Here is a 14,083-nt window from a genome sequence, read left to right as displayed (position 1 = left end):
AAGTCAACACAGAAATCCTTACCAGGTAGAGATTGGTCAAAATACACCTCAAAATTGGATGTAGCATGCATGTTGTACTACAGAAAAGTGGTCTCGATTTTTCCCTACGTCTAGTAATGAAAAAGTTACAATATAAGCTATTTATAGTAACAACAAAGGGAAGTAATTCTAAAGAAGGGAACTGCGCAAGACACTTCGTCTCATGATGGTGTATAATTGTGCCAAGTTACATCAAAATCCCTCTATGCACGAAGAAGATATGCTCCGGACAAAGTTTTCATTCTTGTATCCTTTGACCTCTAAGTGTGACCTTGACCTTAGAACTAGGGACCTGGTTCTTGCGCATGACACTCCGTCTCATGATGGTAAACAATTGTGCCAACTTTCATCAAAATCCCTCCATGCATGTAGAAGATATGCTAACCCTAACCCTAACCTAACCCTAACCCTATTTTTAGTAACAATGACATTGACCTTGATCCCAGAAACCCCAAAATCAATCCCAAGCTACAACTTTATATAAGTTTTCTATACACCAAGTTTCATCATGATAGCTCATTCCTAAGTTAAGTTATTGACCGGAAACCCTTTTTCTATTTTAAGTAACAGTGACCTTGACCTTGACCCCAGAAACCCCAAAATCAATCCCAGTCTTTGTCTTGATATAAGCTACATACAAACCAAGTTTTATTCAAATATCTTTACCGAAACTAAAGTTATTGACCGGAAACCCTTTTTCTATTTTAAGTAACAGTGACCTTGACCTTGACCCCAGAAACCCCAAAATCAATTCCAGCCTTTGTCTTGATATAAGTTACATACATACCAAGTTTTATTCAAATATCTTTACCGAAACAAAAGTTATTGACCGGAAACACCAGTTTGACGCCGCCGCCGCCGCCCGCCCGCCCGACCGACATCTACCCCAATCTAATAACTCAGGTTTTCGTTGAAAACCTGGTTAAATATTGAGCTTATTCTAGCAGACTTTTAATGCCATTACAGGGCAGCGCTTTACCAAGACGTTACATTGATCTTGATTGTGTAGTTTATGTTTTGGAAATGCATACTTTTTAAGCGAAGATATCCTTTTAGTTTTAATGTTATACAGACATTCTCTTGTATTTTTGTTTAGCCCAAATGGAAATACTTAGTATGAAAGTTAGAAACTTAAAGTAGTTTAATCAAACATTTTCAAGTGTTATAAGCTTTTACTGAACACTTCCTCTCATTACAATCTCATTAGAGCATGTTCAAACAGATATTAATTCCAAAATGTGAATAATTTGAGAACTGCTTATTATAGAATTACAGTTATTGCACTGCATTCCCTTACATATAAGTTTCACTAAATATTTTCAGTACATTTGGGGTCATGCTCTGTCGGACGATAGGTCTGACAAAAGGACAGACGGACGAACGGACCGGTTAAATGACAACTATATGCTCACCTTTCAGTAAATATAAAATTACAGATAGACATGTGAAGCACATAATCCAGAACAATTTTTCATACAAAAATGAGCGTAACATTAATCCATAAACTTACCTCATCGCTTAATTCTTTTTGAAATGTGGAAGAGAACACTGAACGATCCTTCTCTGAAACATCACTTGTCCCGCTTAATGCTATAAGAAAACATCAGGTAAGTTTTACAGCATTATTTAAATTACATTCATTATAGATTAAAAAGTATATCTCTTTATGTTTAAAAAGTTAAATACCTCTATACATTTTTGGAAAAACTTTTGATATCAGTAAGCAAACAAAACAAAACATACTATAAATAAGAGTTATTAGGACCTTATATTTATATTTTATTTACTTTTCGGCCGTTGTATCGTTGAAATTGTGAAGTCTCAAGTTTGACGCTATCCGTATTTTGACTGGACACATATTTCAAATGTATTATTGTCTTGGTGTACATTTTGCATCATTTTTAATGTCTTTAACAGGTGTTTTTCTGCATCCTGCAGGACTTCATTTCTTAGTGCAAGGATTAAACACTACTCCAGTCCAGTCAGACATAACAGATGTGTATCGAATTTTGGACAGTAATTGAAAACATTGTTGTATAGCAAAATAATTATCGTTCATGACAACTGTTTTCTAGATCAACTTAAATAGTGTTATTATTAAATAGCTGTCATTTTGATGTGTGAAATTAACAATTCATGTCCATAAACGCTTGTTCTTTACATCGAAAACGGATAGACACCTATAGCCTCCAAGTATATAATAATGACAAACATAGTTTGATCGTGTTTGTCAAGAAAGGTATTGAAATCGGCAACACCTTTGGGTACCAGCATCGGCTTAATACTGTTTTACAGGTTATTGAATGAACTCAGTGATCCCGAAAAACTGCTTTATCAACGGTATTGTTAAACACTTTTTGATCAACTAAAATGAACGACAGATAATTAGTATTAATAATTTTATCACCCTAATTCAAGTTTTTGTCCCTAGGTCCAATTTTCGATTTGCTTTTGCCAACTTCATTATAGTTAATGACTAACCTCCTGTCTTAGTGGATCTCCGTGCAAGGTTTAGTAATTCTTTTTCTTCATCTGTGTCTGAAAGAAACTCGGCCATTGTAATTCATACATTTTACCCTAACAGTTCAGAAAACGGATTCGATTCATCTGCACATTTGTACTATATTTGCTGCCAAAAGAACTAATCTTCAAATGTTGAAACGTTCAAGAGACTTTTGTATACCATATTGTATGTGCTACTAGCAAGATGCATTGTCCTAACTGCTACAAGTAGACACCGTCGTTTATATGACTGAAAAATTGTTGAGAAAAACGTTAAACCCGAACACACACACACATACACACACACACACACACGCGCGCGTGCGCGCACCTGTAAGATACTTGAAAAATAGTCTTTCTTAAGGTTGGTCTTATTTAACCGACAGTTTCATTTAACCATTACAAGCTTATTTATTTCACTGCACAAATTTATATTTAAGAGTTAAGAAACGTACTAGAATTAGAAAATAATATTTTGTATGCTTGCAAGTAAATGATTAATAATACTTATGGTTTACATGCGGCTTTCATCATCGTTTGTTCTTTCAGGTGCTTTCACCTCCCTATAATCAAGACCAGAATCAAATACCTTCAATAATGATTGAAGCTTCCGATTTTTGTCCATTTACAACGATGCAGTATTTCCCTTCATCTTTGTCACCTACATCCATAATTCTTAAAGTGTAGATACGCCCCTTATCGAGCACAACGTACTTGTCCGAAGAAACGATTTGATGATTATTGTAGAACCACTGAACGGTTGACATTTTGTTCAGTTCACATTCAAACACCACTGTGCACGGTTTTTCTTCAACATGCTGGTCTTTTAGGTTTCGAATGAATTCTAATGGTTTTTGATCCTCTGCTGAAAAAAAGAGAGTGCTAATGAATTATTTTGAAAGGATATTATTGAGCTAGTTGTTCAGATTACTGACTTCGAATCATCTGTGCATCATTTATGTTTATTCAAAACCTCACTTTCGACGTAGAATTTTTCACGTGAGGAAGCATAGGTATTAAAAACGTTGGCGAGTCTACCCAAATGTCTGCCAATTACTAAAGACTCCTGGAGGGGCATCTTGATTGAAAGCTTGAAAGTCGCAATATTACCTAAAATGTTTTGGAGTTACTTAACCCAAAAAACAAACTTAATGACTCGTTCACCTACTCAATCACATTTTAGATATTTTCATCAGTTTTTAGGGTATGTACTTCTTGTGTGAGCATTTTTACACAAATTGAAAAGCAAACAAAGAAAAAATTAGTCATAGTGGTACATTTTGAAGAAAGGTAGTAACATTCTGATATACGTGCTTTAAAATATGGTACTGAATCACATTCCTTTAGGATAACATTCACTTGTGTATTGAGGTCATAATATGATAAATAGTGCCTTAGGAAACTTTTTATACAACTGTTAGGAAAGTACAGGTGTAAAGAATCTTTAAAATAATTATGCAGTGCCTTCCACAAAATAATTAGGTGGTGTCTTCCGAAAATCTTTGTGACATTATACTACTGTAAGAAAACTACAGGGATAAAAATCCTACAAAATAATTAGGTAGTGCCTTAAGATACTCTTTGTGACATTATACTACTGTAAGGAAGTTACAGGGGTAAAGAACACTCAAAATAATAAGGTATACCTGTATCTTTTGTGGGGCTTTCTGAACTCGCATCCGACTCACTTATTGACTCTCCAGCTGAATAATTTTACAAATTATCTTTAAATCATCAAATATTCCAATTCTTGAACATCGTTGATTTACAACGTAGTATACAAGAAATTATATCTACATCACTTTCAAATGAAACTTCGTTCATTTCTTACTTGGACATTGCATGAATGTATATGGATAATGGACCGTTTTTATAAAATGTAATATAAAACGGAAGGTCATTTTCCACAAAAATGCAAACCAAACACAATTAAAATAAAATGTGTAATTTTAAGTACGAATGGCCAAAAAGTGATGCAAAATTACAAACAAAATATTAAAAGAAATAAGAGATCTTTGGTTTTATGGATTAAAAAGATAACTGATAAATATTATCATGAAAGCATTATTAGTGCATGCCAATGAATTTAATCTACAAAAATATCAACTAAAAATCTTAGATTTTTCATACTCTATCATGTCTCGTAATGTATAAAGTTAGTTTTTTTTCCAATTGGTATTTTTTATTTAAACTGTTTAAATGCTCCAATTGGATACTTCAGACATTTATCTCATTGCTAAAGGAAACATTTTACTACTGGTTTCAAACACTTTAAATAAAATTTACATTTGATTTAATATGCAAAATGTAGACATTCTGAATATTGTTAAGCTGACATACCAGTGTGCAGATAGTTGTCAGTTCCTTCTAATGTATCGCCAATATTTCTTACTTCATCCCAGTCAATGAAAACCTTGCAACATCTCTTCGCCGCTTTCGCTAAGTCATCCAGAGTTGCATTGCCTCCAACCGACTCTTTCCACTCTAGTAGCATCTTAAAGATGCACATGATATCTCTCTCATCATCAGCTTTTATATGGTCAATAGCAACTTGACTTAAACCTAGTGCAAGTCCTAGAAATTCCCAGTTGCAACCAATAGCAGACTGAGCTAGTCTCCCAAGATCTTGGTCAGACAATATCGTCCTTGGAAAAGCCATTTTAGCTTCTTTATCCAAAAACCATTCAGCTAAGGCTTTGCGTGGGTCGTACCCTAAATGAGAATAATTATCTGGACAAAGCACTGACTCCTTTTCCTCAAGCTGACTTATTTTACTGGTCACATGACTTCCTTCCAAGTCGTGAGTTCTGTGGTTGCATCTATACTTCCGAGAAAATGGGTTTACCTTTTCGTCTACGTGATGTCTCAGCTTCGTAAACTCATGTTTAACAACGGATTCTGCAAAACGTCTAAACTCGTCTGGTATTTTAGAATCAATGGGTTTTGCTGCGAGATTACAAACCTGAAGCTGTATGCTTGAATCTCTCATTTCTGCAATACCTGCATAAGTACCACTCAATTTAAATACTCCTAAACTTTTAAATAACATCTTCTTTGCGCCAAAACACACAACAGGCCATTTTCCTAGAGCTGCAGCTAAAAATGTGTGGTAAACAATCGGAACAATGTTTGGTTTCTCAAACTGCATCAAGTAGCGAATTTGTGTTAGTGACTTTCCATCAAGAAACTGACACAGCAACTTGCCTTTTTCTGCAACATGATCTTGAAGCAGGCTTGGAATAATATACCAATCTTGTCCTTTGCTCGTTTGAGACTGTTCATCGTATTCTTCTACCTGTGATATGATGTTATGTTTCCTTAAGAATGCTAAAAGAATGATTTTGTGCTTCATAAAGTTACCATCCCAGACTTTATCTATAAGTATGTCAGTCAGTTTCCCTTCAGTTGTCAATACACGCCATGATTCACGGAGATAAGGATCTTTCATACGAAACTTTTCTGGAGTAATAAAACATCTGAAAGCATCAACTAGATACTTTGGATCCAAAACAATCTGCTGCGATATGGGTTCTTCATCAAAATATAACAGTGATCCTTTTTCGTGATGGTACAGAAGAAAGATTCTTAGCTCTTCATCGCCACCTTCAAGCGGATACTCATTTTCATCATTAATTTCTCTGACTTTTGAAAAAGGAATTACTTTTCTGTAGTTTTCGCTTTTTAACCTCTTTTCTAAAAGTATCCACCTCCCTGGAATTTCAGAAGATTCTACCATCTTTAAACCTTTCTGTACAATTGTTTGGAGTAAATTATTGAATTCAGCATTGGAAGCGTCGTAATTATCAACAGCAAAATCTTCAGTTTGTATGTGATATTTCATGTCAGTATTGTCAAAGTAGTGTCTTACTTTTTCGAAGTATTCATCTTTGGCTTGTATCTTTGCTTTTTCATCACCATCTAGCTTATCGCTGTGTGTGCCCACAAGAATAACTGGCGGTTCGGGCCCAACTAAATAATGAATTGACTCCATCCAAAACCTAGCGTAGTATTCCATATTTTTATCATCAGCTGTGCCGGGAAATTCTTCGTCCTTGACTATGTTATTCAAAGGTGACGATAAGTCAAAGACTAAAAGATACAGTGCTTTTCTGCTATGAAAAAGTGAATGTGTAGCATAAAAGCTATACTGACCACCAAAGTCCCAGAAGTCAATAACTATACCTGACTGATTATTTCCCTGATCTATTTCAGTACTAAACAATTTGAATTCGTCAGCAGAAAGAGTTGTAGTGTCCATTAATGAATGCGGCTTTCGGTGATTTTCAATAATATTTCCTCCAAGAGATTCCCGACTCAAGATGTTTGTGTTAGTAAATACTTTGCCAGAGGAGTTGGTTGCACCATTTTGCATTAGTTTGGCTCGTTTAACGACAGGTTCTGCTTCCTCTGGCTGAAATTTGGCTCGTTTAACGGCAGGTGCTGCTTCCTCTGGTGCGACATTTGGAGAATACCGGCGTTGTTCAGAAACTGAACGTGCTATTGATGCCAATCTGCTAATGTAATCTTGATTTTCATTTTCAACCTTAGTCAATATTTTTTCTCCACTGCTTCCTGTTTTACATCTGTAACGAATTATGTCGATGCCATTGGTAGATTCTACGCCTTCGCATGTTTGACCTACCAGTCGATTTGCAAGGGACGTTTTGCCTTGGCTATGATTTCCAACGATATTAACCCGAATTGTCCTATCTTTTTCAGTCCCTTTTCTAGTTGCTTTTTTGAAAAGGTACATATAATAAGGGCTGAATGCGAATTCACTTGGACCTGGAATATACACATAGTTTAAATAAAAATAGCTAAAGCTAAAAAAGGGACAGTGCGCTCGGCTGATTCGATACATCGTGTACATAAAGTACAGAAAATGCACAATGTACAGGATCTATGATGATACATTATTTCCAAACAAAATGCTCATAGCAAACAGGATATTAGAAGTCTGAAAAACATTTATAATGCCTATTACTGTATTTTATATATCAAAAGTAGAGATATGACTGATTATACAGTGAAAAAGTGTAAACAAATGTAAACAAAAAATCCTAAATTAATTATTAGTACGAATATTTGGAGTTCATTCCATTTGAATAAACTGTGTCTAACTCATGCATCTAGTAAGTCTCCTTAAGTAGACGTTTCCAATCACTATTTATGTGGTCTATGGCCATGAATGAAAAGTTGTGTGAAGGTTGAAATATTCAGAAACATTGTGAAAGACAATGGATGATTTATATCAAATCGATGACTTTTCATGTGTTTAAACCTTAAATTCTACGTAACAAAAGGCACAATTCCAAAACTAACTGAGGCAGATTGAACAAGTCAATTAAGTTTGAATCAAAGTTTTAAGTAGTAACAGAGATAGTGAAAGTACACCGAAAATTTAACCTTAAACTTTTATTATTAAAGGGACATAATTCACGAAATATTAGCGTTGAGGATATGGACCTTTGTCATCGGTGTGGGTAATGATGTAGAATAACCGTTTCCAGTTTGAATTTTTCCGTTCAGTAATATCAGAGCTAGAATGAAGTGTACCAAAACTTTAACCAAACATTTTAAGAAAAGGGTCATAATTCATAAAATATTTGAGACAGAGTTATGAACTTCTGTAATATGATTTAGGCGATAATGGTGAACAACTAAACAATAAGTATTAACAGTGCATCAAAACTTTAACTGGAATTCTAGGAAAAGTGCATATTTCATTAAATATTGGCAGGAGAGTCATGACCCTTGTGTTCTATGATATCGGTGATGATGAGTTTCAATCAAAATCAATCAAGTAATATCAGGAATAAAGTGACATTGAATCAAAACTTTAACAGGGCTGATACAGTGGCCGTCGTATAGCCGAACAAACAACTCAGATTCAGAAAAGTGGGTAAATTTGTCTTGTGAACTGCAAATTGCAGATCAACTTCCTCCACAATTAAAGCTGTATAATTGCCATATGACCTATGATTGTGCCGGTGCGACATTAAACTCAACCAAAAATGTTTGTGTGTATTAACAATACTATGCTTAGGCTTAAGATCAGAGTACATGTATACATGTACAGATAAACACAGTATAATTGTGTTCTACCACTAAAATCTGTTTTTTTACCAGCAACATTCAATTATGTATGTTGCTTTATATGCAAACTTAAACGTGAGTGTGTGTGATGGTTGTGTGAGAGTCCGCGTGCTGGGTTGTAGTATGGATTGAGGCTGCGTTTTTGGAACATGGCTTTCCCTGTTGGGCATTTACCTTTGTTTTTTAATATATATAATTATTAATCATTTTACACATTTGAAATAAAATGTTTGAACAGTGCTAGCCCTGGCCATTATAAATAAATAGCCACATTTTTTTTTCAAGGAAAAAATTAATAGACAAACTTGGCGCGCGCGTAATTCGCATGCGCTTTCGCGTTTCAATGAAAAAGATAAAACAGGGTATTTATAACTGTTTTCATTTTCATGAAACACTTAAACACATTTTATATTTCAATTATCATTTTTCATGTTTATCATAGGCTTTGAATAACCATACATTTATGCATATGTTTGTATTCAGATGTCACTGAAAATACCATTTAAGTATGTGACATGACCCATTGTGAATTCTTGTCAAGAATGATCATTACTTTTTGTGAGGAAAGTCAGGGCTTAAGCTAGGCTAAGATTTTAGGGAGAAGTCACTTCTCCCTCAGCTAAGATTAGGGAGAAGGGGAGTGGTTTTAGGGAGAAGTGACAAGATTTAGGGAAAATGTGGAAATATTTTAATGCCATGACATGCAAGTTGAAAAAGGAACCAAATATGCTTAATATAATGTTACTATTTTTATTATTTCCTGTCTTTGTTTGTTTTGTTTGTTTGTTTGTTTTGGGTTTAACGCCGTTTTTCAACAGTATTTCAGTCATATAACGGCGGGCAGTTAACCTCACCAGTGTTCCTGGATTCTGTACCAGTACAAACCTGTTCTCCGCAAGTAACTGCCAACTTCCCCACATGAATCAGAGGTGGAGGACTAATGATTTCAGACACAATGTCGTTTATCAAATAGTCACGGAGAACATACGCCCCGCCCGAGGATTGAACTTTTAATGAAAAATGGCGATTGGATATCTTTAAGATAATTAAACTTTCGAAAATTTAATGTCAAGCATAGTGTGATATACATGTTATTTCAGTTTATCAGCAAGGTATAAATAAATCTTAGTAAATCTGAATGTGTTAGCTTAAACAAACTTTTAATGGACATTTCGTTTTTTTTCAATTACATGTTCCCTATAAAAGTCATTTTTGACAACAGCTAAAAGCAAAAAAAAATTACAGCATACATTTTATAACTAAAACGTTCACAGCCATTTGTTATATACATGTAGTTCAATTCAGTCTTCTATTTTGCAATGAAAGGCATACGCTTTTGTTGTACCAGAGAAACATTATATACGGTCTGGTTTACGCGGCATGGGGTACCAATAGCATGTTTTGTGAGTATTTGTTTGATTTACATAAGTATATCAACTATGTGAAAAGAAATTGTCAAATATCTTTGACAGGGTTGTTTTAATCAAATATTAAATTCAAAAATAGTTTAGAAATAGGTGTGTAACAGTACCTGCAATGCTTGTCTGGTCCATGTCGCCTCGCTCCCTTTTTTGACACACTCTTTTCAGCATCGTTCTGAAACAACAAATGGTTTTGGTCAATTTGGAGTCGGTGAATTAAATCACGCTTCCATATCCAATTTTTACTTACAATATTACAAGTATATATTTTTTGAAAACTGAAACACATATGTTCGGGTTATCGTACAGCATTTTGTTTTTAAACATATATTTGTTCCTTGATGTGGTCAAAGTGAAGGTTCTGTTCCAGAGAGCTTCAGTTCGCATAACTTGATAAGCTAATTCAAATGACAGTTTTTGGTAAATGGTCTTGTGTAGTATCTTCTTATATCCACCCGCTTACTTGATAGCTCAGATCTACTCATTGCGGGTCATGAGCTCGATCCCTGGGCGAGGTGTATGTTCTCCGTAATCATTGATAAAAGGCATTTTGTCTGAAGTCATTCTTCCTCTGCTTCTGATTCATCAGGAGAAGTTGGTATTTCCTTGCAGGTTAGTTCGGTAAAGAATCCAGGAACACTGGTTAGGTTAACTGCCTATCTGAAATACTGTTGAAATAAACGGTGCTCAATTCAAAACAAGCTAACAAATAGTGATGGGCCGACAATCGGCGACAATCGAATAATCGTCGGCGTAGCATTCATGTGCGCGATCGCCGATTTCACTTTTCCCTGACCGATTAATTACTTGGCACCATAAACGGATAATTAAGCTGTTTCTGACTTTTTTCTTTCTGGTATTTACGGTTCTTTGGGGCAATTACGCCAAGGGAAACTACTCTACGTAAAAATGGCTTCCTCAAAGTGTCGAAAGAAATTGATGTCATCAGTGATCACCCAGATTTTGGAAGATATATGGCTTTTACAATATCAAGCCGGGAAAACCATCAACCTAATCTCTTGACATTAGTATGGCAGTATGCATAGCATGACGTACGACTTACGCAAGCATATTAGCAAAAGTATTTTCAATTTTTGATTTTGTATAATTTTAATTTAATAACATAATGTCACTGGATAAGTCCTTGGTGAAATTAAGACGAGTACCTGATTTGAAGTTTACTATCGTTACAAATATTTTACTTTTATGCTGTTAACTTACTCACATTTATGAAAGGGTACAAAAGAAATAGGGTATTTGATATCTGTGAGGTTCATTTCTGAAGTATTGATATAAAACATACACTGTGAGGTGAACTTACAGATATGCAACTAGAGTAACCGATTATCCGATTATATCCGATTAATCGAATCGGTTGGCTTGTCCGATTATGCCGATTAATCGGTTGGCAAATCTAACCGATTTGCCCATCACTACTAACAAAGTATCTAGAAATGCAAAATACTTTCTGCTGAAATACCTTTGATATTTGTTCAACGTTATTGCTTTTCACTCTTTGGACTTTGTTGGAACTCCTTCTCACTCTTTGGACTTTGTTGGAACTCCTCACTCTTTGGACATTGTTGGAACTCCTTCTCACTCTTTGGACTTTGTTGGAACTCTGTCTGTTTGGCAAGGCGTGAAATGTAGTATAATGTACTTCCATAAAATAGCTTGTAGGTTAACAATCATATTCAGTAAACATATGAAGGTAAAATACATCATAAATGTACAACAAACGACCTCGAAAGTTAAATATTATCATACTAGACCTTCCTTTCTAAAATGAAAATTACACAATTTTTAGCTCGACTATTCAAAGAATAAGTAAAACTATCCTACTCACCACGGCGTCGGCGTCGGCGTCACACCTTGGTTAAGTTTTTCGTACCAGTCCAATTTATGACAAAGTCTTTTGAGATAAAGCTTCTAAACTTTCAACACTTGTTTACCATCACCATGGCCAGTTGTAGGCAAGAGCACGTAACTCTATCAAGGATTTTGGCTGAATTATGGCCCCTTTTGACTTTGAAATCTTGGTTAAGTTTTTCGTACGAGTTCATATTTTGACAAAGTCTTTTGAGATAAAGCTTTGAAACTTTCAACACTTGTTTACCATCACCATGTCCAGTTATAGGCAAGAGCACATAACTCCATCAAGAATTTTGGCTGAATTATGGCCCTTTTTGACTTAGAAATCTTGGTTAAGTTTTTCGTACCAGTTCGTATTTTGGCAAAGTTTTTTGAGATAAAGTTTTGAAACTTTTAACACTTGTTTACCATCACCATGACCAGTTATAGGCAAATGTACATAACTCCATCAAGGAATTTGGCTGAATTATGGCCCCTTTCTACTTAGAAACTTGGTTAAGTTTTTCGTACCAGTTCATATTTTGTGTAAAGTGTTTGACATATGGCTTTGAAACTTTTATCACTTATTCAGTGCAATAGTCTATATCTGTAGGAAAGAGTAAATAACTCTATCATCTATTTTCGCTGAATTACGGCCCTTTTTGGACTTGGAAATCTGTTCTGTTTTCATACAAGTCGATGTTTTGTCAAAACTATTTGACATATAGCTTTTAAACTTTGAACACTTGTTTATCATTATGATTTCCATCTGTAGGCAAGAGTACATAACTTATGGCCCTTTTTGGACTTTGAAATTGGTTCACAAATTGCCATTTAGTGCAGGACTTATCGAAATCCACAAATACTGGAGCATTGTTTGTCTAATCTATTGTTTTTCTTTTGTCTGAATATCTGTGTTAAAATTTTGACGCCATTCTTCAATCAATTCTTCGAATAGTCGAGCGCGCTGTCATCAGACAGCTCTTGTTTATTCTAGTGCCACTATTTTTTCGTGTATATCATCGTTATGCCACAGTCATTTTTTGGAATTCAGACGCGTTATATTTGACTACACACATGATAAAATTTGTGTATTGTCGATTGAGTATGATTATTTTCATGTTTGTTATGTATGGTCATAATTGTAGTCAGCTAGTATCCAGTTTGATTTAAATATATTGTTGTAAACCTTTTCTAAAAATGCACTATTGTAGGGGACGGCCGTTAGAGTATCTTGGAGGGTAAGGGGTTTGCTGAGAAAGTAAATTAATATCATTGCACCTAACATTAGAATAAACTAATAGTTTGACATTGGTTCGATAGAAAAATACTGGCCTCATTTCCAGGCATAATATCCTAGAAATGTCCTTAACATTTCTTAACGCAAGTTCGCTCGAAAATACTACTAAGCACATCGGTTGCTATGGAAATTGAGTGTGTGTATGTAAACCTTTTAAAAGCCGCTAGTACCGACTGCCAATTTGGGCGACTCCTCCAGAAGATTGTTAGTGTGTGTGTGTGTGTGTGTGTGTGTGTGTGTGTGCGTGTGCGTGTGCGTGTGCGTGTGCATGTGCGTGTTTAACGTCTTTCTCAACAATTTTTCAGTCATATGAACGACGGTGTCTACTTGGTAGTGCTGCCTCACTGGAATATCACGCCGTAGACACATGACATGATACCCCACCCAGTCACATTATACTGACACCGGGCTGACCAGTCCTAATTCTATCCTCTTAATGCTGGGAGCCAAGCGAGGAAGCTACTAATACCATTTTTTAGGTCTTTGGTATGACGCGGCCAGGGATCGAACCCACGACCTCCCGCACTCGAAGCGGACGCTCTACCACTAGGCTACCGAGGCGGTAGATTGTTAGTAAGTTTTCGTCGCAGGATAGTGCAAGATACGGAAGACGCACCAATCACAGAACCTTAACAGCTTTTTAATGACACTCTAATAGATTTTATTGACATTTTTAGACATTTTCGTGTCTTTTTTTTTTTTTTCTTTTTTTTTTTTTTTTGGCGAGGCCTCTCTGGCCGTGTGGTTAAGGTCGCTGACCTCAAATCATTTGTCCCTTCAAATAAATTCACCATACTTTCCTCTATCAGATGCCAAAAAAATGAAAAGTTAAAAAATAAAATCTTTATTTGATGAATTTCAAGGATAAACAGTT

At 35.3% G+C, this 14,083-nt stretch overlaps 1 protein-coding gene across 1 annotated transcript; it reads right to left on the bottom strand.

The window, feature by feature from the left end:
* Positions 1-1,510: 1,510 nt before the first annotated feature.
* On the bottom strand, positions 1,511-10,190 carry LOC123543434 (uncharacterized). Its single transcript, XM_053534351.1, has 6 exons — positions 10,169-10,190; positions 4,882-7,326; positions 4,188-4,244; positions 3,131-3,406; positions 2,521-2,577; positions 1,511-1,629 (listed from the first exon to the last, which is right to left on the bottom strand). Exons 1-6 carry the CDS (start codon positions 10,188-10,190, stop codon positions 1,511-1,513), a joined length of 2,976 nt encoding a protein of 991 aa, XP_053390326.1.
* Positions 10,191-14,083: the final 3,893 nt, after the last annotated feature.

The sequence above is a fragment of the Mercenaria mercenaria genome, unplaced genomic scaffold (genome assembly GCF_021730395.1).
Source record: "Mercenaria mercenaria strain notata unplaced genomic scaffold, MADL_Memer_1 contig_3607, whole genome shotgun sequence".
Lineage (NCBI taxonomy): Eukaryota > Metazoa > Mollusca > Bivalvia > Venerida > Veneridae > Mercenaria > Mercenaria mercenaria.
Note: the sequence above shows the minus strand (reverse complement) of the source record. Positions and strands in the feature narration are given on the sequence as shown.

What these genes read in the sequence shown, in the direction of transcription:
- LOC123543434 (XM_053534351.1), bottom strand. Translation starts at nt 10,190, where the DNA reads ATGGACCAGACAAGCATTGCAG. An exon ending in GGACCAGACAAGCATTGCAG is followed by an intron (nt 7,327 to 10,168) that starts GTACTGTTACAC and finishes TGTATATTCCAG; the next exon opens with GTCCAAGTGAATTCGCATTC. An exon ending in AGCTTCAATCATTATTGAAG is followed by an intron (nt 2,578 to 3,130) that starts GTATTTGATTCT and finishes AGTTTCTTTCAG; the next exon opens with ACACAGATGAAGAAAAAGAA.